The 27810-nt window shown below is 41.0% G+C and overlaps 1 protein-coding gene across 1 annotated transcript in view; it reads left to right on the top strand.

Moving 5' to 3' along the window:
- Positions 1-27510, top strand: part of CACNA2D3 (calcium voltage-gated channel auxiliary subunit alpha2delta 3) — a gene marked incomplete at both ends in the record, with an annotated part of 408746 nt that extends 381236 nt beyond the window's left edge. Inside the window, 4 exons of the mRNA XM_083869455.1 lie at positions 10158-10269; positions 25602-25712; positions 26490-26598; positions 27418-27510. Of these exons, the coding sequence (XP_083725581.1) occupies positions 10158-10269; positions 25602-25712; positions 26490-26598; positions 27418-27510 (425 nt within the window). The remainder of the gene's footprint in view (positions 1-10157; positions 10270-25601; positions 25713-26489; positions 26599-27417) is intronic.
- Positions 27511-27810: the final 300 nt, after the last annotated feature.

Below are 27810 nucleotides of genomic sequence, written 5' to 3'. Positions count from 1 at the left end.
TAATATTTGCATTGCCTGGATACTAGGCTGTCTTTATGCCAAAATAATATCCTGTCTGCAGCTAAAATATCAGTCATGCCCCTAAAAACCAAGACCAGCAGTTCAGTGAAGAGAACCATCTCTAAGACAGGATGTGAAGGACAGTCAGGGTTGCTGTGCCAGACCCAGAAAATGGAAAACTGCTCCTTGAGGAATGGCAGCTGTGCCTGTCCCAGTCTCTGGTGTTTGCAGAGCAGCCAAAGCAGCCAGTGTAGGAAATAAATAACTTTTTTTCAAGTGTACTGTACAAATATGCATTAATAGATCCTGGCATGTGACATCCAGTGGCATTTGCATTGTACGCTAGAGAAAATATTTTTCAAACACAACATCCCTCTTCATCTCATGAAAATGAATGTCTGATTTGTATTTTGAGAGCGCACTCCTTACAGAAGAGGCAACAATAACTTGCAAACTTCCTTTAATTTAAAACAAAACTATCAGTGCAGCACTTTGATGGACCAGTATTATTGGGAAATTTCCATTCATGTTTCAGTTGACAGTGAAGTTTTAATTTCACAAGTCACTTCCTCCATTTCTTTGATGAGTTAAGAGTATTGGAAATAACCCCTCATCAATACTTTTAGGGTAGTGCTTGCCCAGCTCATACTTGGTTAGGTAGCAAGGGATGGTTGTTTGGAAGCAGCATATAGGAAGAAAAAGAATATATTTCACAAGAGAGCAGGAGAGAAAAGCACATGCTTAGGTATGTTTTTCTGTAAATGCTCTGTTACCACTAAGAGCTGTAATATTTATGACACCACTACATGAAATTAAAATTAATAAATTTGCACATTTATTTTTTACTTAACAATGCTTAACAAAGCTCAGGAAAAAAAATATATCCTCAAGTGGAGAAATGGCTTCCCACTCAAATTGTGATATTAATAGAATATGATATACTACAAAGATGCTGGAGGGTCCACACACACCTGCCCATTTGCCAAATGCTACTGTGGAAAACATTTCTGCACAAGATCTTGTAATTGCAATCTCATTTGTAAATGAGAGAGAAGAAACCCTAAATCTTGGACAACCCCATCATATTCTGGATTCCAGTAAGGTGCAGGAAATCTGAGACCAATGAATCTTTGTCAGTCTCTTTGTTACACAAGCCGTATTGTTGCCTCTGGGTGCAAGGCAGTGCGACCTGGTCAGGCGGGAGACCACGGCGTACTTACAACCTGGCCGGACAAACCACTTGTGACACCAATGTGGTGAACGGCAGAATGCAATTTATTTCTTGTGAGCGTCCGCTTAAGTAACCGCGCTGCGCCCACGTGGTTTTTCTGAGAGATGATTGACAGCGCGGTTGCGGGGTAATGCCATGGAGAGGAAGGGGCCCTACCTCCTCGTACAGCCCGAGATCTTCCGGTCGGTTTAGGCTAACTACATTTCCCCCCTCTCCATGAACAATTAAACTTGTAACTTATATAAACTCTACAAACATAGCAACAAGAAATGGGAACAACTTGTTAGTAGAACGTGCGAGCAAGTTAAACTTGTTAGCTAATAAATGCTGACGTTATTGTCTCTTTAAGCTAGCTGTCTTTGCTCTAAAAGCATAATATCAATTCTGCTCAAATGAGGGCCAAACACGAGGGCAAGCAATATGGTAACTACTGGTCCGATCAGGGTGGAAACAATGAGGGTGATCCAGGGGTGTTGGTTAAAAAGGGAATCGAACCAGTTTTGCTGTTGGGACTCTTGGCCATGGCGCTTAAGTCTCTCCTTAAGTTCGGCCATGGATTGCCGGATGGGACCGGAGTGGTTGACGTACGTGCAGCACTCCTCATTTAAGGCAGCACATAGTCCTCCCTGTTGCATCAACAACAGCTCCAAACCTCGTCGGTTTTGCAGCACCATCTCCGATAGGGAAAACAGAGATTCTTCCAGTTTCAAAATGTTCTTGTGGATCTCAAGAAGGTCCTCATCGATTGCTCGCTGGAGCTGCAACAGATTCTGTTTCTGTGTGACCAGCGAAGAGATGCCTGTAGCTGCTCCTGTTCCACCTAGAGTCAAAAGTACTGCCAGGCTGGCGGCAGTTACCAGTTCTCGCTTTTTGCGATGGGGCTGTGCTTCGAAGTGGAGCATCACCTCATCATCTGTATGATACAGGATCCTAGGGATGACAACGACTTGGACACAGAAATCGTTAGTTGTATCGAACTGTCTGATGGAGACACATGGGGTGACACCTGTGGCATGGCAAGCCCACACACTCCCTGGTGCTGGAATGGCCCATGACTGTTGTCGGTCCAGGGTGATCGAGGTATTGCAGAACTGCTTGTTTTGAGTGGCAAGGGTTCGGCTGCCAATGCACAATCCATAACCTGAGACCATTCCCAGAGTAATTCCTTTGCGGGAAGTGTCCCACCTACACTGTCTGGGATTGGCTCTTTTAGAATAGTCAAACATTGTGCTGACGCCTATTCCCTCGTAAAAGGGCGGTTTACTGTCGTAGCACAACCAACAAGACCTGGTTAGGTTGGGGTGTGAGGTGTTTAGGGACATGAAAGCAGCATATAACATCCGACTGAACAGACCCTGCGAGGAGGCTCCGGGTCTGGAACTGGCTGACACTGGATTGGGCTTTGCTGTTGCGACAAGCGTTTTTTCCTTTTGAGAAGCTATCAGCTCGTTGGGCCCTACTGTGAAATATTGTCTGGGGGAAGGAGATCTGATAATTTGTATAACTGTGCCACGGTCATAGGGGTTCAGACGTAAGGAATCGTCTTCACGCCTATGTACCGACCACAGTCTGCCTATCGCCCAAGTTGGGTCTTGGGGTTGTAGTACCGTGACTGTGAGGTGAGTGCAATTTCCAGGGGGCCGACCTTGGTAGGTACTTCTTGATATGCAACTTTTAGGCCAGCCTGTACCTTCAGGAACTCATCCTCTTTCGGAGGCTTCCACCGGTTGCCTGTTACTATAGTTTCGCAACCCCAATACCCACAGAACCAATAACCTGGGTAAGTGCAATAACTCTTTCCGGAGTTGCTACTCGGACACCAATATGTCCCTTCTTCAATGACTCTGGCCTTACCGGATTGGTCACTCGTGAAGATGTCGGCCAGACGCACAGTCCACGCGGGTGAGTTGGTTTCGGACTGACCTATAATGTTGCCGGTGATAAAGTTCCTAAAGGTCCAGGTGCTGGGCTGGTAGGGATGATGACCTGTGCCAAGATGAGGTGATGGCAGCGCAAAGCAGATGCACAAGAACAGAGCCGAAGGTCTGACTGGCAACCTGTAGTGGAGGACCTGTGGAAAGGCGCTTGAAGTGTACGTTAGTCTTTGCTAGGCAAGACTGGTTTTATGGATTTCAGAGGGCACCACTTAATAACGTCATCTTTCCTGACTGCTGCATACCCCCTACCGGTTACCACCAGCTTCCAGGCCGCTTCCCACTCCCCTAACTCATTCTTTATTTTGATCGGGGGACCTTCTTTGACTGCCTCAGCAGCCCAATGTTTCTGTGAGGGGGCCTGATCTTGGTCTCCCCTGGGGAACTGGTTCAATGCCAACATTGCGGTTACCAGTAAGCGGGGCTGCTCTGACGGAGGAATGGCACTGGTGAAACCCTAAGCTTTTGCTAAAGTTTCTAGTTTGGATTTTAATGTTTGGTTGGCTCTCTCCACTATGGCCTGTCCAGTACTATTATAAGGGATTCCCTGCTTTAAAACAATGCCCCATTTAGTGGCGAACTCTTGGGTTGCCTTGGACACGAAATGGGTTCCATTGTCCGTTTTTATCTGCTTCGGGATACCAAGCCAGGCCATGGCTGTCAGCCAATGCTGGACGGTAGCTTTGGAGTTGGCTTTGGCGTGCTGAGTTCCCACAATCATACCACTGAAGGTATCGACCGTGACTGCAAGCCATGTTCTTGGTTTCAGCAGTTGACACATGGTAAAGTCTGTTTTCCAGATCTCAGCAGCTTTTAGACCCCTAGGGTTGACTCCGCTAGACCACAATGGTGATTTTTGGCAATGAGGACAGGTGGCAACAACGTGCTTGGCATCGGACATGGGAATGTTACATCGCTTGGCCAGTGCTTTTGCTCCTATGTGGAGCGATTCATGTAGCTGTCTTGCATCCTGCAGTGTCCACAGCCCCTTTGCTGCAGCATCAGCTTTGTCGTTTCCTAGCTGGAAATATCCTTTAATCGGGTTGTGGCTGTTTACATGGATGACAGTTATGGTGCCTTGCCGAGAATGCAGTGCCTCTTCGATCATCAACGCGGCTGGCGAGATAGAGACGCCTGGTTGAGACATCGCCTGACAAAGCTTTGCTGCAAACATTGAGTCGGTGACTACGTTAAGGTGCTCAGTCTGGAAAAGACTGCAGGCTAACACTATTGCAGATGCCTCTAGCAGCTGGACTGATAAAGATTGGTCTCTCATTTTTACACATTGCCACTTGTTTTGGTCTTGCCACACAACTGCTGCCGTAGAAGTCGTTGATGATGCATCTGTGAATACTGTTGGGCTGGGCAGAGGGCGATCCACAACTTTGGGTGGTAAATCGATGTCCACTGTGGCAAGTAGCTGGATCCACGGAGGTTTGGCGGCATAGCAGAGTTCTCCTCCGAATCCGAACAGGGCCAAGGCTAGATGCTCTGATAGAGTGACAGATGCAGTTGGCATTTGTTTCCGGAACGAGAGATATATTTTTGCAGGTTCAGTGCCTAGATGGTTCAGGGCGAGCTTCCTGCCTTTCATTATTAGGTTCCCGAGACATTCGACGCCTGGGGAAAAGGCTCGCGAAGATCTCCCGAGGACTACCCACTGTATTGGTTTGCCTGCATCAGGTGGCCCCTGAGCTAATGCTCCGACTCCCCTTCTTTTGTGAAATGTACATATAAGTCTACAGGCAGGCTGGGGTTCCATCTGGACAACACAGCAATGGGCAGTTGCTGTTCGATGTAGTCGAGCGAGTGAGTAGCTTCTTTTGAGATGTTCTTAGGTTCCCATGAGTGTTTGCCTCTGAGAAGGTCATACAACGGAGACATGACCTCTGGGGGAATGAGAACAGTATTTCGCAGCCACTGTAACGATCCCACTAGCTGTTGAACATCATGCAGCGTCTTGATGTCACGTTGGATTTTGATCGCAGGAGGCGACACATAGGAACTATTTATTTTTACGCCTAGAAACGTGACTGAGGGACCTTTTTTTATTTTTGCCTCTGCTATTTCCAAACCGTTTGCTTTCAGTGCGCTTGAGACTGTCATGACGATGGCATCGACTTGCTGGGGTGAGGCAGCTGCTATCAGGATGTCATCCATGTATTGAATGATCGTTGCTCCTGGGTTTTGTGACCGAACTGGAGCCAAGGCTCTGCTTACCACAATTTGGCAGATGGTTGGCGAATTGACCATGCCTTGTGGCAGGACTCTCCATTGGAACCTGAGATTGGGCTGCTGACCGTTCGGGAATATGACTGAAAAGGCAAACCATTCTCTGTCTTCCTCATGTAGTGGTATAGAGAAGAAGCAGTCTTTGATATCAATTACTGCACAAGGCTGGTCTGCGGGGATGAAAGAGTTGCCAGGCAGTCTTGTTTGCACAGGGCCCATAGGTTGAATCTTCTTGTTGACAGCCCGTAAGTCATGCAAGAGACGAAAGCCTTCGCCGCTGCGCTTAGGGATCACAAAAACAGGCGTGTTCCAGGGTGAAACAGAAGGTTCGATATGGTTCTTTTCTAATTCTCTCTGGACCACTTGTAAAAGGACAGACATTCGAGGCTCGGGTATGGGCCACTGTTCGACATACACCGGATCAGAGGACTTCCAGGTTAATTTAATTGGCAGTGACGGGTACGCCGCAGTGGCCCTAGTATTCCCAGCAATGCTTGAGCATCTCTGCCTAACAGTGGTGGAGTGTTAGAGAGGACATAGGCACGGACACAAACGGATTTTTCTGGTCCATCTTTGATGTACAGAGTTATTGAAATTAAGTCTGTGCTCTTTTGGGCGCGTTGGACTCCTCCAACACCGACTACGGTTGCAGCGTCTTCTAGCGGCCAACTTGGAGGCCAGCGCGTGTCCGGGATCACCGTGACATCGGACCCAGTGTCCACAGTGAAAAGAAGGGCAACATAGCAGTCGTCAGGTTGGCGCACCCATTGGCAGACTCCCCAAGCGGTGGGGGGCCCCTGCACGTCGCAGTTTATTGCCAGGGCCACCCAGGGGATACCATCGGGTCGGAAGCCGCCTGCAATATGTGTTGGGCCTGTGTATTGTTCTGTGCCGCTGTGCATGTGGTTGGCGCTTGTGGCAGTGGCATCTGGGCTGCACCATTGGGCATGGTCTGGGCTATGAAGTTTGTCAATTCTCTGGGGGGCAGTGGATTCGGGAGGTGTTCCACCCCAGCAGGAGTAAAGTAATTGGGCCACTGACTGTCCCAGCGGGGAGGGAGACGCATGCGGCCCGACCGTTCCCTCCCCCGCCCATTTCCCTGCTTCTTGCCATGGCTGCAGCATCGGGCAATGTGACCATTCCTTCCACAGATCCAACAAGGCCCCCTTGGCCTTGACAGAGGGAGATTTGATGCGGGCTGACTGTGGACATTACGGCTCTGAAGGGCCATTACCTCGGCTGCTGCTGCCCCAACCACAGCTGGAAGTGGTGCCATTGCGGTGCCGATTGCAGCTTGGACCGGGGCTAAATTTTCCTCTTTGACAACGTGCTTTATCATGGTCGCAAGGCTTGCGCCTGGTGGCACTGACCGCAATAGTTCTTTTGTTGCTTGATTACATTGTTGCCGCAAGCACCTCTCAAGCACTGGTCCCTTTGCCTCCTATGGGAGGTCTGAGGCATCTATAGCTGCTTGAAGGCGATCAACAAAGGTGGTGAAACACTCACTCTCAGCTTGTCTAATGGTGGTCCATGGTGACGGTTTGGCAACCACTCTGCAAGCCGTTCGAATGGCCTCTCTTGCGGCACGAGTCGTGGCAGCAATCTCTGAGGCCCGCAGGCCTTGCGCTTGCGCTTGTGGGCTGACCATTTGAGGGTCTCGACCTGTCAGTCGCTGCAGACTCGAATTACGCAGTGGGTGTTGGTCTCCGGAGGCTTTGGCGAGCATTTTTTCTAAATTGTCCTCCCATTCCTGTTTAAAAACTATCATGCCAGCTCCGTCAAAAATCATGCGGCATGTCTGTTTGATGTCAAAGGGGAGCATGTCGTCATTGCCAAAGAGACCGTCTATCAAAGTGGAGACCATTGCGGAATTGATCCCCTTTTCCGCTATGGCTTTGGCTATTGCGTGCACGTCTTTAGGATTGACTGGAGAGTATGTTGGCAAATTGTTATCAAGTTTTTTCACTGGAAATATTTGCGCTGCAGCCTCCAGCAGGTCTGCGAGCACCGTTTGAACCTTTTCCCAGTCTGTCAGGGGCATGGACTTAGGAATCTTTTTCCTATGCACGTGCCGCACGGGCAGGTCTGCTTGTCTAAAGAAGGCCGCCGGTATGGCCTCTGTGTCTGAACAGGAATCTGAATCATGACCAGACCCCTCACTAGTGTAGCAATGTCCTTTGTGTTCAAGTTTTTTCCACCATCCCTCTCGAGCCGGCTTTGGGGCCCACTCGGCCTCCTCCTCCTCCGAGTGAGAGGAAGTGGACTGATCGGAGATTTCCTATCTATTGTGCTTTTTAGTCTGACTCCGCCCTCTAGGTTTCTGGTGGGCGGGTGCACCACTCCTCCTGCTCCGCCTCCCTTCCAGAGGCATCTTTGCCTTATAAGGGAAGGTTGGGGAACTCGTCCTCTGATTGGGCTCCGATTTCCCCTCCCCTCCACGGGTCGCACCTCCCTCCCTGTGACCTTGACCATGCATGTCTGTGGCGAGAAATGTTATGGGGCCCCACCTTTCTTCTTTTGCCTCGGCGCCATATTGTGGCGCATAGGGAGGTAGCCTTAAGTAAATTTGTTTTAAATCTGCACCCACAACATCCCCTTTTGGGCTCGAGGGGTCATCGCGATTCTCTGATGGGTTAGAGTCGACTGCGGGATGAGGTTTTGGGACAGGGGATAGGGATCGCGATCGCAAAGGGTTGTCAGTTTCAGGCACCCGTTCTTTATCTGCACAAACATCTCTGAACATGGTTTGAGTGGTGGCTCCCACTCCCAGCTTTGGAGTTAACCTCAAGCAGTGCTGAGCTGCTGCCCATGTTTCCTGCTCCTCCAATGCTTTCTGTAACGCTTGCATCACTTTGTCCCAGCTTTTAAGACTTTTGCTAGTATCAGAAATAATGACATTTTTAGCAAGAGCATATGTACATCTCTCCCAACATTCTGGATGCAGAATGTCAACAGGACGATCAATGGCTCCCACTGTTAAAAGCCGCTTAACCGCAGCATCAAAATCTTTCGCTTTACACTTAATTCCCCACTGTTCATAAATTTCTGAAATTACCTTGCCAAGCGGTTCCATGCTGGCGGTACTGAGGGCATCCCTCCACCGGAGTCAGCCTGCTGCTCCGGTCGTCTCCCTCTTCCAGCATGTCTCTCGTCGCCCGGAGCGCACACGCACCCGTGTGTCAGGGGGCGCTCGTGGGTTTCGGCACCACTATGTTGCCTCCGGGTGCGAGGCAGTGCGACCTGGTCAGGCGGGAGACCACGGCATACTTACAACCTGGCCAGACAAACCACTTGTGACACCAATGTGGTGAACGGCAGAATGCAATTTATTTCTTGTGAGCGTCCGCTTAAGTAACCGCGCTGCGCCCACGTGGTTTTTCTGAGAGATGATTGACAGCGCGGTTGCGGGGTAACGCCATGGAGAGGAAGGGGCCCTACCTCCTCATACAGCCCGAGATCTTCCGGTCGGTTTAGGCTAACTACACCATATGTTGATACAAGTGAAGGTAGACTCAAAACACAGGTGATAAACTCCAATCATTCTTGATAACAGATAAGGAGAACGGAAGAGAAAGGGAAGAGGTGCAGTAGAGCTAGTAAGACAATTTTCTAAGAAATACTGAACTATTAAATGTGTTGCAACCATAATGAAAACATTAGAAATAACAAAACTTTTCTGATCAGCTTTAGTACCTCCTTTGAGATCTGTGCATTTGGTGGAATATTTTTTTTATTATATACAAACACTATGAACAGTTCAGAAATACATGCCCTGGTGTGATTGGAAATGCCAATGTGGTCGCTCCCCTGGCACTGCTCAGTGGATGCACCACTCACTCTGAAATAGATCATCTCCAGGGGTCTGTCAGCCCAAGAGCCTGTTCAGTGTAATCTATTTTTGTCATGCCTCATCTTGTTTTCTCACTTAGCAATTAGTTTAAGATAGGGTTAACATTTGTGCTGATGTGCCAAGTGTATCTCTGTGTTAAGGAACAATGAAGGGGTGGGGAGGAAGAAGAAAGGGAATGAGGAGAAACACTGTGTGACAGATACTTCAGCGTGAGAGTCAGAAGAGCTGCTGTCCTGTAGTTTGACCTTGAATCTGCTCCACTGCTTCCTGGTGACTCGGTTTCCCAATCTTTAAGATGGAAACAGTGCAGCTTTTTCCTTGCATTCCAAGGACTTCATATTAAAGGTGCTATGGAGTCTTAATTATTACTATTTTCAGAAGCAGATAACAAGCAATGCTATTGGGTAAAGTAAATCTTCTGCCTCTCCCACCCAGAGTTATTTTAACTGATGAAACCCTCCAAAGATTCCCAAGCTGTAATATAAAATAGATGTTTGGCTTCAGTAAAATATACCACAATTTACATATCAAATAAATGTAAACTGCCATGAATAAAGGTTAGTGATGCACAGCACCACTGAGATAAAAATGACAGTAATTCCACCTTGGACCTACACAGAAAGAATAAAAACTCATGCATAAATGTAAAGTAGGTTGGCAATGGCTAAACCATTAATAACTACTTTAACAGTGATGTCTTGCAAAATTACATTCCATAAACTTTTTTTTTTTCTTAAATTTAATTGAAAAAATAGTGTTATGCACTGCCTAGGAAATCTCACAGGGTGGCAGAAGCTGAGTAACATTTCCGTTCTCTGCAAGCTCTGTAATACAGCGTCTCATGTTGTTCACAATTTTGTGTGCTGTTCTTCTCATGTTAACATCAAGATGTTTTTTCCTGTGCCTATAGCGCAGAGGTTGAAACAAACCCTAGAGCCCTGTGATACTGAGTATCCAGCCTTTGTTTCTGAGCGCACTATAAAGGAGACCACCGGGAATATTGCTTGCGATGACTGTTTCAAGTAAGCCCTTTCAATTTTTTTTATACAACTGTTTGTGACAAAGCAATAAAACTGAATTATTCAAGGCTGTGTTGAGGAATGTACAAGTCTGTTGTCTTTTATCCTATGTACTGACCTCTGTCAAGGTGTCATTTCTCCTGTTACAGGGGTCATTTAAAAGCTCTTAAATTAAAGATGTGCCTGTTATTTTCTACCAAAAAAAAAAGTAAAAGCAGTAGAGGCTTATGTTAATTTCAAATAGTGAATGTTTTAATACTTTTCCTAAATGCACGCAGCATTCTAAAGGCATAGGCTCTAAGATTTAGATTCAAAAGGTAAATGCTGTTCAGTCTCCTGTCCAGGAGTAAAACCCTGCTGGATAGGTTAGGAATTCCCTTGTGGTACAGTGAGATCTGGTTGTTTTACTGAACTTCCAAACAGAGTTTCCTTCTTGGAATGGTTAGTCTGAAAGAGTGGGAGACAATTAAATCTATTCTCCAAACTTTCTGTGCTGGGAACTGAGTTAATAATAACAACAAATCTCACATGACAGTGCTGTAATGTCATTTCTACCAGTACTGCTGTAAACTTGTCCCTTATAGAGCTAAAAGAAGAGAAAGACTTCAGTCTAGCTTTCCTCTTTCACATTGAAGATGTATTTTCTCTGTATTTGGTGCCCATGTGCTTTGACGTTTTGACTATAGTTCTGGTGTGTTTTAATTGTGGAATTGCATAGGTATTGCTTATGCAAATTTCTGTACTTTGATAAGTCTCTTAATTGGATTTCCTTTATGCTGAGAGGTTGTCATCACCAAGAAGATGAATATTTACAGCAATAATTTGTCTATCAATTTAAATGTCAGGAAGAATTTATAATTTAAACAAAAATTGTTACAGCTCTTCCTTTCCAGGCTAAATCAATATGCAATTCACAAATAAAGGTGAAAATGTCACTTTGAAGTCAATAGGTGTGCTTCTGGACTTACTCCTAAATTTTCTCCGTGATATTTTCATTACTTTAGAACAGGAAATAGGAGTAAGTACACTGGAGATAAATTTTAAGTGCTAATATTCACTTTTCATTTGCTTCTGACCAACTTTTAAGTGGAAGGAAATTGTTAATGTCTAGTATGAATAATTGGTTTTACATGGCTTTGTGGAATAGAAGTATGAGAATGCTTTGTAAATTGATGCTCTAGAACCCTTATAAGTGCAACAATAGGTCCCACAGCCTGAAAAGTACAAACTCAACAAAATCAAGTCATGATTTTTCCACTTGACATATCAAATACAATGAAGGTTACAGTGCTGTGAGTGCTTTGTGCCAGCATTTTAGAATTTAAGCAGCCTTATTTTTTGATAATTTAACAGAAGATTACTGAGAAGTTGTGCAACAAATTATCATGCAATTCTGGAGGTGTTCCAGGCCAGGTTGGATGGGGTTTTCAGCTGCCTGGTCTAGTGGAAGGTGTCCCTGCCATGGCAGGGGGGCTGGAATCAGATGGTCTTTAAGGACCCTTCAAACCATAACCATTGTAAGATTCTGTTTAAATATTGCAAACAGACATGATTCCATGCAAAGAAGATTAATTTAACAGGACTAGGTTTTCTCAAAGGAATGCAGATTTTAGTCTGTGTTCCTAGGTAACTTCAGGTCAAAGGAAATAAGTTTCAAAAATAATACAATTCTGCAATACTTGGAAAGCACCAAGTTGGAAACTGAGTTTAGTGAAAATTACAGTATTTCAAAAATAATGCGCTAAGATCTTTTTCATAGAAAAACATTTTGTGTTCCACATTGGGAAAAAAAAAAAAAAAAAGAAAAACCCTGTAAGTTGCAAACTGATCTCAAGGCACCCATTATTTTTCTCCACAAGCAACGGCAAAACCTAAAGAAATAATCCAGAAGAACTATTAGATTCTCATGGGAAAGTTGTTCATTATACCGTTTACCCACTGTCATTAACAATCTACAAATTGCATCTAAGATTGCAGACTGCATTGGATTCCAAATATTTTTGTTATAACCCAGGACACTTTCCCGCAGAACAGCTAAGGAATTTGACCCAAAGTCCTTTGTAGACCTACATCTTCTGACCCAGTTTTCTGTTTCATAGCCTCAGTACCAATAAATATTTTCACAAGCAAGTGTATTGCTTAATATTTGTGAATGATGGACTCAGTCAGAATTAAGATTCAATCTTTTATACAGTAATTCTGGAGCTGACACTGTGTCCGGTGTTTAACCTGTGCAGCATCACTTTCAGCCAGTGGGATTATCTTCTATGTCCTCCTTGGATCATCTTATAGGTTAATCTGTGATATATAATTGCAAATATTTATTGCAAATAGAAGAAAATGATCGTAAATATTCACCTGATTATGCACCCTGTGGAATACTGAAAAACTACTTGAAAGATACTAGAAAAGTCAGTATATTGTGAACAGGTTTGCAAACAAAAGGTGTGCAAATACTGTGCTTTAAGCAAGTTTGTGTCAAGAGATACCCCAGTCCCTGACTTTTGTTCCTGCAGTGTCAGGCACTACTGTAGAGCCCTTGTCTGAAAAAGGAGACTAAAAACAGTCTCTTAGTAGAAGTAAAAATGATGACTGATGTTAATTGAAACCATATAATGTTACTTAGATAAGACATTTTGGGGCACAAATACTGTGTTTTTGCTAACTAAGTCACAGTCATAGCCAGTAAGGTCACAGGGTGAGGGGCAGAGGCTCAGTTTTATTCTGTCCTGGGTGTGCTGTTACTGATCTTGTAGAAATACTCTGCCCATGCAAAGAGGGACAGTTACCAACCACAGTAATAAAAATTCATAAACATTTCCAATCATAAACTTAATTGTGGGTACTTGGATTTAAATTGAAGTATCCTAAAATAATTCACACAGTAGAAAGAACTACCTGCTAGTTACTTTTTAATAGCTGGCTCACGTTTTCAGCCATCTCTGGGGACTCATTCAATGAAAGGACACCTATACACTTAAGCAAGCTTTGAGTCAGGCACTAAATATATACAGACATATAAAATGCACTCCCTATATGTAAACTTATCTCTTACAAGCAAACTACTTTGGGATAAATTGCAACGTTTAAAAACTATTTTCAAAAATATAGGTTTTATTAAGAAAGCAGGAGCCTAAAAGAAAATAAGAATTAACATAAGAATGTCATTAGTGTGAGGGTTTGGCTGTCCCACCCCATAATTTGTTGTTACTCAATATCCCAATGATTATTAAATTAATCTGCTATTTAAACAGCAATCAAAAACAAGTCAACCCACATTTTCTAAGCACTGTCAACAGGAGAGAAAAATCGGGATTTTTTGAAAAATCTGAAATGGTTTCATATTTTCCAGTAAGCTATTCTCTTTTATAGCAAAAAGCCTAAAAAAAATACACCCCATTACTTCTGAAAACTTACATCATAGGTTATTCTATCACAACCTCAATGTTGAAAGTAATTAATTGCTAAAGAGAAATATTTTTTCTTTATCAGTCTCAACTGGCACTCTTTCTGCAGTTAGAACACTAATGACAGATGTACTTGGTATGGGCTTTAAAGGTTTTGTGCTGCTCAGAGATAAGTTTCTGATTAGACATCAAGCTTGAAGTTTTAGACTATATAAGTGTCTCTGTTCTGCTTGTAGTTTTATGAAGTATTGCCCTAATATTTTAGCCAATTTTAAATATAAGAATGCCAACCAATGTTCTTCAACAATGCTCACTGGGTACCTCACCAGTTTTGCCTTCTGGGGATCTCATCATAACAAATTTTAGTTGCACTAAAGGTGGCCAAAAAAAGCATCCTTAGAATATCAAAGTTGTTATAAATTAGAAAGGATGATGGCTGTTAAGATACTTGATCAGAAAATGTTTGCCAGTCTTTTTAATATATCCTCCCATCTTTTTGTAGAACAAACAAAAATGTCTTTGTTCAATTGCAAATGTCATTTATGCATGAAAATTCAAATATTTTCATTAAGCTTTGTTTAGGAAAATACCAATAATTTCAGCTATAACTGCTGTGAAGGTGAGTATAGCAATTTAGTCATCTGACTATTTATACTTTAAGCACATATGTTAAAATTTCCAAGTTGCAAGGAGCCAGTTGAGTGCATAGTTGCCAAATCTGTGTATTCACTGTAAAAACTGTGGGTATACAGATTAGGCTGCAGTGCACAGTCAAATGCTCAAAAATTTGCCCTTTTAACCTCTCCTGTTCATGTGTGATGACATATTGGACTTGGATGAAGATCAAAAATCTGGCCTTACTTCCAAAAAAATTCCCCTTCTCTTTTAATTGCAGCACTCATGGGTCTACAAGGTCAATACCAAAACCCCAAAGAAACTGTTTTGTTTCCAGTTGATCCTTTGTTCACAATCTTAAGATACGAAGAGGAAAGTAAATATAAGAAAGCCATATTGTCACTAGGGAAGCAAGGAAGTATTTAGGTACAATCATCATAACACTGGTGTTTTAATTATGTCAGATATGAAAGATGAATGCACTTTACCTTGTTGGACATCACATGTAAATTGCCTGTTAAAATGTATAGGAACTAATTATTTGAATAAACACTGTCCCATGTATCATCTGTTTGTCCCAATAGAGTGTTAGTAAGCAGACATTTAGTTAACAAGGAAAATCAAGAAACCAAATTGCTTCTCTTGCTTTCTCATAGACTGGGCATTGAATTCTGTTTATTGTCAATAAAAGAGGTAAATGGCAATGGAAGTGTAGTTCAGGGTGACACTGAACCCTTCATGTGGATTTATAATGGCAAATTTCAGACTTGTCCACTAAATGCATTGATTTGACAGTAACAGATAAATAATAACACAAATTAGATGCAGACTGCTCAGGGCATGAGTATATTAGTGTCAGGAGTAGTGCAATCTGCAGACATTAAAATGGTAATGTTTTTTAAAACCCACTTAATCTCGAGACATGCCACCATTTGCTAAAATATTTCCTCATTTCTTTCTCAGTAGAAGCTTGCTAAACTGCTGTTCTTGATCATGTTTAAAATGTGTAAATAAATACACAGTTCAATTTCCCATGAAATAAATAATAATTTGCCTTTTCAGATGTAGTTAGTTTACTTCTAAACAAACCAGCTTGCCACATAAACCAGCCAAAGCATCAAGGGCCAATTTCTTCTCTTTGGGAGCTCTGTCGATGTTTATCAGAATGTCCCCATGTTTGTCCTGGAGCTTTTAGGGCAGTAAATTACAGTCAGTCTTCTAAAAGACATTTTGGATTGTATTCTTTCTCCTGCATCCACCTTTATTGATGCTGAGGGAAATGCTGTCTCTCTTTCCCCACCTTTGTTCAGCCTGTATGTTTTTGCCCTGTTGTATTTCCAGCGGCTGTGCCCGGTACCCGTATGGCGATGTGCATGGTTCTGACCTGTGCCCATGTTGGGTCACTGGTGTGCTGCAGTCACACTGCTCAGCACTGGTCTTTACAATGCTGAACACACCTTTATTTCTGAGAGCTTGCTTAGGTGTGTATGGAGCTAAAGGAATATCTTCAAGGGAAACTCTGTATTTTGCATGCCTCAGTGGTTCATTGTTGAAGTCTCAAGGATCACAGTCTAAGTACATGGAATATCTGGCACCTCTCTTTTGAAAAGCAGATCTTCCAGATTTGCAGAGTACTTACGGCTGTTAAAAAGTCTTTAAATTTGAGGTAACAGCAGTGTTTCTAGAAACTTATTTTAGCCAAAACCCCAAAACTCCAAGAGATCCAAAAATATTTTTTCCTTGTTGAAAAAATACTTTTTCCTAGTAAAAAGTATCAAATTATGCAATTTAAACTGCTAGAATTGTTTATTAAAGGTCTTTATACTTAGCTTAAAATGTTACATTGTGTGTTACCCACATTTCTCCACTTGCAGGCTGAGTAACTTTCTCTTCACTTCAAAGGCACCAGTGATTATAATGTTTGTCATGCAGGTGTAATTTAAAGTCACTGTATGAGCAATTTAACTCTACCCTTTGATAATGTATATTTTGAATGTCCAGTTCCGGAAACACTGTAAATTACTATTTTCATTTAAGAAAAAAGGTATATAAAATAATAGGGCAAGACATATCTAAGTTACCAGGCAGGTCTGTGCCTGCCAATCATCAGTTTAACAATCCCTTGGACAGTTTTCAAGGCTGGAGAATTTCTGTTTGCTTGGAGGTTTGGGGGGTTTTCTTTTTTTTTTTTTTCTTTCAGAACTTTTTAGCATGCTTGTTGAACTCTGGAGCATTTTAGTCTATACACCGAATGCCACCCAATGTCTCCCTTTGTAAGTACTGTAAAATCTTGGAAATTTAGCAAAAATTAAGTTTAGTGTAGGATGAGATGTGCACTCTTTCTCTTAACTCCCCACTTCTAATAAAACCTCTGCAGGGGAATGTGATGATCTGCACCCATTCACTGTTCATAGTTAAAATCAGTACTCCATTAAAATATAAATAATAATCTACTTAAAAGTTAGCTTTATTTTACATTTTGAACAAGCATTAATAAATATTAACAAAAATATAGTTGGTAGCTGATGCAATAAAAGTATGCTTTGTAATGACAAGATTTAAAAAGACATATGTATGCCATAACATACAGAGCTGACTAGTAATATATATATTAGTTTTATATACAATGGCTTGGGATAGGAAAAAATTATTGAATTTGAGAAATAATGCCATGAATTTTTAAAGTCAGGCACACTTATGAAGAATTGCTAATACTAGAACATTAATTTCAGTTTGTAATATATTCATATTATAGCCAGATGATAAACGATGTAAGTATGGCTTAGACATCTTTACATGGAGCACTTTCCTTTTTAAAGGGTTTGGGATAGTTTAATGGATGTTTTAAAGGCTTAGAAAAACAACATTAATCTTAACATTTGTATATTATATAAAACAATATGGAGTTTTAGCTGGCTATGGAAATGATGGCACATAGTGTGCTTAAGTCTTTCAGATGTTGCCTTCTCAATCATTGCTAAAGTTTATGTTAACAGAAATAAATTAACAGCATTCTTGCAAAACACACTGTGAACACATCCAATGAGCAGTTTAACTCCAGGAGTTATTGCTCTTTTAATGTGAATCTCCTGGTCATTTCTGATTTTTTTGCTTCAGTTTCTGATGTGCAGATCCTTGCTAGAGTCATATTGTAGATGACCTAAAGTTGTGGAAAAGAGTAATTCTAATTCTTGCGATTCAAAAGTTACTTTTACAATGTCATATGATATCTGTGAACCTTCCTAAACCAGAATATATCAACTGGCTTTTTAATCTTGAAGTTATGTTTAGAACCTAGCTTAGAAATCATATAGCATTTAAAAAAAATACAATATGAGATGTCTCTCAATACAAACCACAACTACTTGTGTAGAGCTAAAAAACTCTGCTGAAGACACGTATTTGCTAACATGCTGTAGTGGAACTGCATTTTTCAGCCCGGCTGTCTTCTCTGACTTCTCTGTTGTGGGCTCGCTAACCAGGTGTCACTGTCAAACTAAAAAGTCTTTAGGAGACGTCTCCTCTGATATGATTTGCTTTGTGCCAATTGTTGTCTCCTCTGTTGGTCACTGTGAGCACAGAATCAGGTACCCACCCTGCTTGTGGAGGGTATTTCCATGTATGTCACACTCAGCTCTGGTTTGTTCAGGGATATGAATGCTGACAAATATTTAAAGTTTGTGGGATTTCTCAATTTCTTGGGAAAAAAAATTTGCCAGTACATTTTAAACCCGGAGGTCTGAAACTCCCCATTATTCTACACCTCATACGGGAGGGTTGTACACTGAAGTTCTTCTGTCATCCCAAAGGTTGTACACTCTAAGTTTTTGGACGTTTGCAGCATTCCCAGCGTTGGTCAAGTGCTCTTGTCTGAGCACCAGTTATTTGAGAAAGAATCCCCTCCTGGTGGGGAGTGATGAGGATGGGCACTTCTGGGGGATCCTGTCTGAAGCTGAGGGGTTTCCAACCATGGCACAGCTCTGTGGGGCTCTGAGCATTCAGCAAGCACAGGAACGGTGAGGATGACACTGTTCACCTCAATCCTCAGTGCTAAACTTTGCTCTCAGTATGTTTGCAGTGATACTGAATTGTACTACAGTCAGGCTGTGTGTGATGGCAATATTTTCCTAGCATGAGGTCAGGATCCGATTACAAGCCAGAGGCTGAGAGTTTATCTGCCTCTTTTCATGTGAGAGAACCATTACCTGTGAGAGAACCATTTATATACTGCTCCAGCTCTCAGAAATGTTGTTATTGGCATATATGTTATTTTTACAAATTGCATTAGATATTTTATTCTATGTCATCAATTATTTGGAAAAAAAAATCCAAAAAACAAGTAGCGCAACTTGACTGTGATATAAATGTTTCATTCATTCATTGCAAAAATGTGATAAGCAAGAGAGATGTGGGTTGGAAATGTGGCCAGCAGCCTGGAAAGCACATGACAGGAGCTGGGAAACAGCAAAGTGGATATCTGCACTTCAGCTGAATGCTTAAACTTTGTTCCAGACCATTAGGGTTGAACATTTGCAACCAACAGTTATATGAGTAACACATATTTGAGTGCAGTGTGCACAATATTTTCCATTTACTCTGCCCTCATGCTGGTGTTTCTTTTTTCTTTCTCTAAAAAATAAGAAAGATCACATTTGACAGACATGAAATGTAATCCAAAACTTACAACTCATCTTAATCCAAAATACTCCAAGTTCATTAATGGAAGTTTTCAGGCAAAAAATAACACTGAAATGCCCAGAGGGAAAAGGCTGAGTTTACAGTGATGCTCAAGAGCCAGAGTGGCCACTGAGGGCTACTTAAGTTGAGTTCCATGGAAATTTAGACGCTTCCTCACATCTTTGTGCATTTGTTTAGGTCGCCAATTTGAATGTATTCTATGTTTATTTCAGTTCAAACTACTCACAGTGAAATTCTTCCATGCTTTGTGGGATCCGTCTGCCTGAGCAGAACAAGTAGTATTTAAAGGATCTTTTCTATTGTTACATAAAAATGATTGATATGATTATGTATGTGCAGGAGTGACATTTGCCAACAATACTCTGATATTCTACTCATAATCTGATTTTAAGTCCCACAGTCATCACTGTGACATTAAGCGATAGTAATAATGTTCCAATGGTCATTAAGGAAACAAATGGAAAATACATACATGGATATTTTTGCCCTTAAATCAGGCTGCTAAACCTCCTGAGCATGGAATTAAAAGTGAATCCAAACAATGATTTAAATATTTATATGACTAAAATCCTGCCTAAACCATGTGTTTGTCATGACCCCATATTCTACTGCAGTGTCTGTTATAAGCACAGATATAACAGCAGGGTATTTCTGTCAAATTAAAAGAGAATAATGATTGTAAAATACAGCATGTAGATCAGCAATTATTACTTATGAGCAAGGTGGTTTTAAAGCAAAGTGCAATAATGAAGTATTTCTATAAGGAAACAAGAATTAATTTTTAACAGGAAACACACATTATTGTTGTTTTCAAACAACTTGAATTGCTTTTAGTGTTGTTGCTGTGTTCAAATCCTCCCCAAATTACAAGAAATATCTTCCATTCTTCACTTTAATAGGAAGACGTTCTCTCTAAATATTTTGGTCCCACAAGCATAGTTTTATCCTGTGTCTTCCGAGTTCCATGCTGCTTGACATTAGTTCTGTTCCTTCTAACACTTTTCAGCCTTTGCAGCTCTTTAAAGAAAATAGAGAGCCATGGATATGAAAATCAGAGATTTCTGAGCGCTCTCAGGAGCATTCTGCTATTCTTTCTTGCTGAAACAAGTCTTGCAGCAGTGTCAGTAGCCAACAGCTAATGGCAGCAAGGCTGCAGGCTAGGAAAAGGAAAATGGTCCAGTGCAAATGACCAAGAAATGATGTTGTTTGGGATCCTCAGTCTGAACAACCCATTATCACTGTGCCCTCTCGGGCCCATACGAAATATGCTGTATTGAACCAGTTTTCTTAAGATTCACTGTGCTGGGGCTATGGAAGTGGCTGCTTATCAATAGGGAAACCTCACATCTGTGTTCAGTTTATATCCTGTCCAAAATTTAACATCAGTGGACAAGGAAATGGATTACCTCCTCTGCATGGAAATACAGAGACTAAGCTGCTTAACTGGAATATTGATTTCCTTTAATAGCAGATTTCCTTTAATAGCTGTACTCAAATAGTGGAGAGTAAGCAACTTAAAGGTTAGGTTTGCTTAGCTGGACAAGACACATCTCTGTCATGTCTGAAATAGAATTACCTTAGCTTTGCCTGTTATTGATCCAGCTATGCTAGGGAAGCAAAGGTGAAGCCAACAGCATTTCAGAGACAAGATGTTAAGCCTACCACATACAGATTTTGCACTATATGATTGAGGTATTTGTAGTAAAGCAATGAGCTGCATTAAGGGAAATCAGTGACTTACGGAAGTGTGTGATCTTCAGGTTGGCTAGTAAGCTGGACTTGGTGTGTCAGGAGATACAGCAGCCAGAAAAAAGGGCACGGCTCTGCCTTGGTCCTGCTGTCCTGTTTCCATCAACATGGGAAATGCTCCAAAATCTCTAAGGGGACAGACTGCAGAGGCCTCATGGCAAAGCCACCTCCTGCAGCAGTGGATAACCTTCTTCCCTATATCCTTTCCCAGAGCGCACTGTCACTGCTTGTCCTGTTACCCCTGTCCTTTCCTCCATCTTGGAACATCTTCCTCGTTTTCCAGAGATGTTTATCCCTCTCCCAGTTCCCTCACTAACACTTTGCCACCCCAGAGGTTCAGAGACAGAAAGATGAAAGAAAAAGAAGCACCGAGTGGAGAGAAGGCAGTGCTGCAAGGATAGGGTCAGCTCAGTCCCTGCTCCTGGACTGTATATATTCTAATTACTTTTCCTTACAGAGAAAGTGATTCTTATAATATGAAAAAGAGGTGAAATTTGGGGAATTAAGTGGGGGGGTTTGATTTTATTGGTTTTTTTTTAAATATAGTCTGGGGAAGAAATTATTATAACAATAGAGAATATATTATAATGCTCTCTCAGAACAGGTATTGTAGCCCACACTTAGCTTTAGGTATCACATTTCACCCTGTTAAGGGTGCATTTTTCTGCAGGATCACTGCCCATCCATTAGAAAGAAGGACTCCCCTGCAGAGGATGACTCAGATCCCCAAAGTCAAGCTCCTGCCCTGAATTATCCTTGAACAGTCTGTGTCTCTGCATGTCCTGGTTGGAGGTGATCACCCTTCTAATGCAAGAGCCTGAGTTATGTGCTTAAAGGCAGCAAGTGTGATTGCACCCCAGCATTTGCACTACAGTGCTGTTGTGATGCTTTCCAAGTTACAAGCTGTCCAAAGGAGTTAGACAGAACTGATTATCTGTAGAAAGAGTAATTTAGTCACCAGACACACATTAAAAGTGTGCTTTCTTATCATGCCTTCAGTGCATGACTACCAAATATAATTATGAACACAGCAGTACTTGAAGTCCAAGTCTCTTTCTTTTTAATTGCATAAAGAAAAATTAATTTTCAAGGAGCAGATTAATAAGTATTGCTTTTTGAGCAAATATTTTCTACTTCCAATTAAAACATGAAGCTGGTTTTTTTTTTTCCCCCAAAACAATTTGCATTTTGTTTCTGCACATGTTTTTATATGCACCAAAACTGAAAGAGGTTAAGAAACAGATACTGTGAGTGCAATGTGACAAAATTGTCATGTAACACTCTGACTCAAAATGTAGAGTTCCTTGCAGACTTACTCTCTGTTGTTACTTTTTCTTCATTAACAAAATAGTTTGGCATAACTAGATTTTCTTCCTTCCTCTCTGTCTACTCCTTTCAAGTATTAAACTTCTTCCTTCCTCACCTTCCCCAGAAAGTCAAGAAACAGTTTGTTTTCAGGTCTGTTTTAACCCTCTGAACCTGCACATCAAATAAACCAAGCTAGTTCCTCAGTGGATGAAAGATGGAGGGGAAATTATTAATAAGGTTCTTATTGACTCAATGTAGCTTCAACAGGAACCCCAACAGTTTATTCTGTTTTATATTTAGAGATATATGCAAGCCTATTCCTGTGCTGCCCCTATTGAATGGTGATGATGATACTGCCATAAAGGACAAGATTTCAAATCAAAAGATTTACACTACTTAAAACAAAAAGAGCTTTATCCTTTAAGTGTGAAGCATTCTCCATAAAAAGGCACTTAAACACAAACTTTCTTCTGATTGTTAAAGCAGCAATAAAGTCCAGCCAAACCCCTTCCTCAGTCCTTGAGAGTTGGTTTCCATATTACCAGGGACACAAATGCCAGCTTAAGCCAGCAGGTGTTCAGAAATGGTTATTTTAAGAGAAACTTTAGAGACTCAAAGTAGATCTCACAAAAAGATAATACCATTTTCCCTATTTTGTCAGGGACTTTATTGCTCACTGCAGCCATGGAAGCTATTTGCTGGAGGTTTTTCTCCCTTGCAACAGAACCTTGGCATAGAGAGTGAAGTATTTTGGTGGAATGTCTCAGTCTCTGACAGCTTTGGTCTGACTGTGTTCATGCACCTTTTGTTTTCTCTGAATGTTTGGTTCCTGAGACTTACTAGCATGAATGTTCAAAATGAATTTCAAAGATGCATATGCATGTCACCATGGGAACGGAAGGCTGATCTCAAACAGCAGAGCTGCTGCTGGGGGATTGTGTGCTTTATCCAGTTTGGGCATGGAAGCAGTGCCATGTGAATTATCTGAATAGTCACAGCAACTGTGGTGGTTACAACTGGCACAAACTTCTCTGCCACTGATCTGGTGATGGTAAGAATACCTTGTGACTGTGAAAAGATCTTAAATTACAGCAGCTGAAAGAAGTATATTTTGTTTGTGCAAACTGGTAATAGAAAAGAAAGCTAAAATGAACTTTTTTTGCCCTTATTTATTTGCTCGGCTCAGTCTTGGTCTTGAATCCTCTGTCTTCACTTATTGGTCTGTTGGCTTTACAACTTCATTTCCAGATGATGTTTGAGAACTGTGTAAGGGGAAACATCCATATACTGCTTGATGGAAGAAAACATTTTCTTCTAAAATTGCTTTTAGTGGGAGGATGAGAAGCCAGTTGTTTCACTTTTCAAGATATTAGTTAAATTGTTATTGTGCATTAAGGAAAAAAAATGCCACAGTGAGCCTAAAGTTTCACTGTATTATGGTTCTTTATAGCAGTTCTATGCTCTGTGACAGCCACCATAAGCTTAGACACTTCACCAAATTCTGTACTAGTTAAACAGATCGTAGGTCTGTAAGAATATTCACTCTTTGGTAAACAGTCAGTGTAACTAGTTGACATCTATGATATAATTCCTAAGGTAGCAAGGAGGGGTTTTTTATGTAACTAATATATTGCTCTTTGAACTGCCTTTAATTCATAATTTCCATCCATCAATGCAGGTACTGCATTCCCCAAATTGATGATGTCAAAAATTATGAAGTCTTGCAGTAATAAAGCAATACAGAAAATGTTGCTAGACTTTGTAGTTTAGCTGTGTAGTAATTTATTCAGCATCATAGTTCTGTAGTTGAAACATTCTCCTGGATTCAGTGCTTTCACCCCAGCTAGGTGAAGTGGTAGGAACTTTTCTTCCCCCCTCTCTAGTTTGAGAAAGGAATAGCCTTATACTGCACAGTCCTTATGATACCTCAAAGTGGGTGAAACAAGAAACAGAATGGGAAATTGCCCAGCTTTCATGAACTGGCACCTGTAAACCTGGTCACAAGAAGGGTTATCACAAAAGGGCTTGAAGTTGGGCATACCACAGGTAAAACAGAAGAGTAATTACTCCCTTCTCAGCAAAAAGAAATTAATCATGCAGCATCCAAATATTGTTAAGGCACTTTAGAACCATCTTTTCTGAGTTAGCTTTAAATGAATATAAGTTTCAGACTGTACAAAATGCAAATTGTGCCAATTTCTGGCAATAAAAGTAATGTTTTTTCTATCCTTTACTGTTTGATTTATTCATAGCTGTTTTGAGAAATTCATGCAGTACAATTTTGGTGCTATTGCCTGCTAAAGATTTTCCCTCCTTTCCTTTTATTGGCCCCATTTCTCCCACACACAAATCCACAAAGCCACAGATGCTCCATTACAATGATGTCAGTCTTGCTACATGCTCCAGCTGTTTGGTAGGTACATTTATAAAGTTCAGCCTTTTACATTATGCCATAAATGTATATTTCATGTATAAACATAAAGTTAACATATTGCAGATCACTCTAAGTGTAATTTTAATGGAGGTTCAGTAAGTTTAAAAAATACTAAAAAGCATTTAATCTTTCCATTGGCAACATTTTTATAGAAAGTTTTCCAAATTTTTTTTCTTAGGCTGGGTTTAAATATTCCCGGCCCTCTCTGCTATTTCATCTTCTGTGATCTTTGGAAAAAGCAGGGAGTTATTATAGTAAGACAATATGTATTTTAAAGAAAGATGTCTGAGGAAAAGTATGTTTCTCTCCACATCTTCTCGGTGCTCAAACCCTCACTTAGTATTCTGTACATTTACCAGCAAACCACGCTGCAAAACACCTAATTCTTGGAATTGCCAGATTTCAGTGATATTCAATATGGCCAATACTCTGCTGATAGGATGTATAAATTCTAACAGATTGCTTTGAAATTTCATGCAGAACTGTGTCTGAGCCTGAAAGCCATTCTTTGTATTGTATCCTGAGTTTTAAAAGAAAGGGTAAATAGTGACTATTTGGCTCTGCCTTTTGCCCCTTTTCTCTATGGTATGTGCTAAAGGGTTCAGCTCACTGAAGCTCTGTGCATGACTGACTGGGGCCCACAGGATCCTTCCCTGGTCTCCCCTGGGTGCTTTCCTTTATACAAAATGTCTATTTTTTTTTTTTTTCTCCCTTTGAGTTGCCTACTTTGTCTTCATTTGAGTGTGGTGCTGAGTTATCACCATATTTATACCAGATAACCATTATTCTAAAGCAAATCACTTTGGAAGATTTTGAGGCCTAATCTCTGTTTTGTTGGCTCAGTAATAAAATGACTCTCAAGAGGACAGATAAAAGCTAAGATCAGGAGTTGCTGTTGCTTCAAACAAGACCCAGAGTGCACAAAGGCCCTAATACAACTATAGGGACTCAAGTTTGGGACTGTGAGCTACCAGTGTGTGGCTGCAGAAGAACCTTCATTAGTGTTGTGGGTCTGTTCCATTCCAGACTGTAAATACATAAAAGTCTGATAAACTCCTAACAAGAACCAGTGGCTCAGAAATGCTGATAATGTCACCATTATTTCTTTTCTTTTTAATTTTCAGGTCTTTTGTTATCCAGCAGATCCCAAGTAGCAACCTCTTCATGGTGGTAGTAGATAATGAATGCTTCTGTGATTCTATCCCACCAATTACCATGGCACCTATAGAAATAAGGTATATCCTTTTATTTACAAGATTATCAGAAAGAGATTTGAGATGCAAATATTGAAAAACTTCTTATCATGTAAAACTTGCATTCCATGACATCCTCACTCATTGTATGTGCTGTTTGAAATTAAGCCATCTGGGAATATGTTTCCACCATTTTTTCAATGAGAATTCACTTTTTTTTTTCTTTTTTTTTGTACAGCTAATATTAATTAAGCAAGCACACTTATGTGGATCTTATGTAGCATAAGGTCCTGGTCATCTTTGGACAGCTGAACATCCTTCAAATTAGGCACTAAGTGTGTAATTTTCTTATAAGAATGGACCTCATTATATTGGAACTTATAGAATTCCTTCTAATATAGATATCTCTTTATTTAAGGTTTGACTGGAGCTTTGAAAATGTTTCATAATCCTGCTTTCCAAAACTACAAAAATTTAGCAAAGTAAATATATCACTTGATTTTTGGTTGCCCCACTTCCTATTTTTTGCTGTTCTGTAGTTCAGGTAATTCAGAATTAGTTTTTTCCCCTAAACTGGAATTAGTCAAAAGCAGCCTGCAGTGCGCTTTTATTGCAGGCTTAGAGAAAGACAGGTCAGCAGTGTAAGTGCACACATGCTGTTGAAAACATTGATCACAGAGAGGAAAGCACTAGAATCACTTTCTTTTTATTGTGGTGACCACACATATCACCTTGAGGTTTTAATGGAGAGGAAGGAAGGAGCTGAAAGATTTTCACTGTATTCATTTCAAAATACTCCTATGAGAATGCAATGCTCAGAGCATCTCTCCTTAACTGCCTTGTACATAATGAATCCCTTAAATGTGAACGGTTAAAATCTCAGAAGATAAGAAGACGCCCAGAATCTTGTCATGGATTTCACCCTGAAGTGAGTTCCTATCTGTTTTTCCTTTCTTTCAGACTCTGGTAATTTTTTTATTCCTTTAAAAATAATTAATAGGAGAACTATCTTCCAAGATGGAATGTTGGGAAACATTCAGAAGACTCAGTAGTCAAGGAAGTGAGGGGTATTGTAAGTGCTACAAGTCTTTTTTGTAGTCATGTAGACAATGTCTTGAGTTGCTGCTTTTGCAGACTGGTTTGTATCATGTCAGAGAACGTGGCAGGATGTGAGCACTGACAGCCAGGAATATCAGAGAATTTACTCTGGCTCAAGCAGTGACCACAGGATTCCTTGTTAGAGAGGGCTGGGAACTCTGTGCTGTTGATGTTTGCTTCAGTAATTAGCTTCAGTATCATACCTGCCATGCTATAGTCGTTATGCTCACACATAATATTGGCCTCCACTACACGTATTTACTGCTCTGTGTTCTGCATAATACTCTCACACAGTGCCAAGGAGAGCTGATAGAGAGCAGGATGTGATCACAGTGGCTTGTACAGCATAGGTTCTTAGACATCCTTTTTACTCTGGAGTAATTTTAATTTCTGCTCCTGATGGTGTAATGAAGTGTAGAACAAGACCTAAAATATAAAGTAGAGGGGATGGTGTAGTGCTTTTTGTTTCAGTCTACAACCTAAACCAATTAAAAAAATGTACTTCTATTACTTCCCGAGTATATTTAATTTATGGGCTTTGTTGTTTGCACCAGTGCTCCTGTGCCAATGTTTGCTGAAAAATCCTGTGTCATTATTGACTGTAGTGGCTTGTATTTATTTTCCTTTGTTGTTGTTTTATTTTCTTTAGGAAAATGCAAGAGAGTGTGGCGGTGTTTCAGGCCTTAGTGCTAAACCTTCTCTTGTTCTTCTTCCTCTGCTATTGACGATTTTCTCCAGGTGACATTGACTGATGTGTTCAACTGGCATGCTAAAACATGGATAAACTGTGAACTGGGAAATGGTGCAACATAGAGGACATGAAATATAGTCAGAGCATCAGCATTTCATGATTTTAAACTGTTGGTGATACAAATTCTTAAAGATATGTTGAAAAAAGGTTTATATTTTACTTTGCAAGTCATGCAGATGTGAATTTGGCATATGGCAGTCATGATTCATCAAAAAAAGGACTTGGTAGATAGAGGTGACCATTGCTTTGTCCCATTGAAAACAATTTAAACTGTACTTTTTTCAATAAAGT

The sequence above is a fragment of the Zosterops lateralis genome, assembly GCF_965231275.1.
Source record: "Zosterops lateralis genome assembly, chromosome: 11".
Classification (NCBI taxonomy): Eukaryota; Metazoa; Chordata; class Aves; order Passeriformes; family Zosteropidae; genus Zosterops; species Zosterops lateralis.
This window is presented reverse-complemented; position numbering and strand designations above follow the sequence as displayed.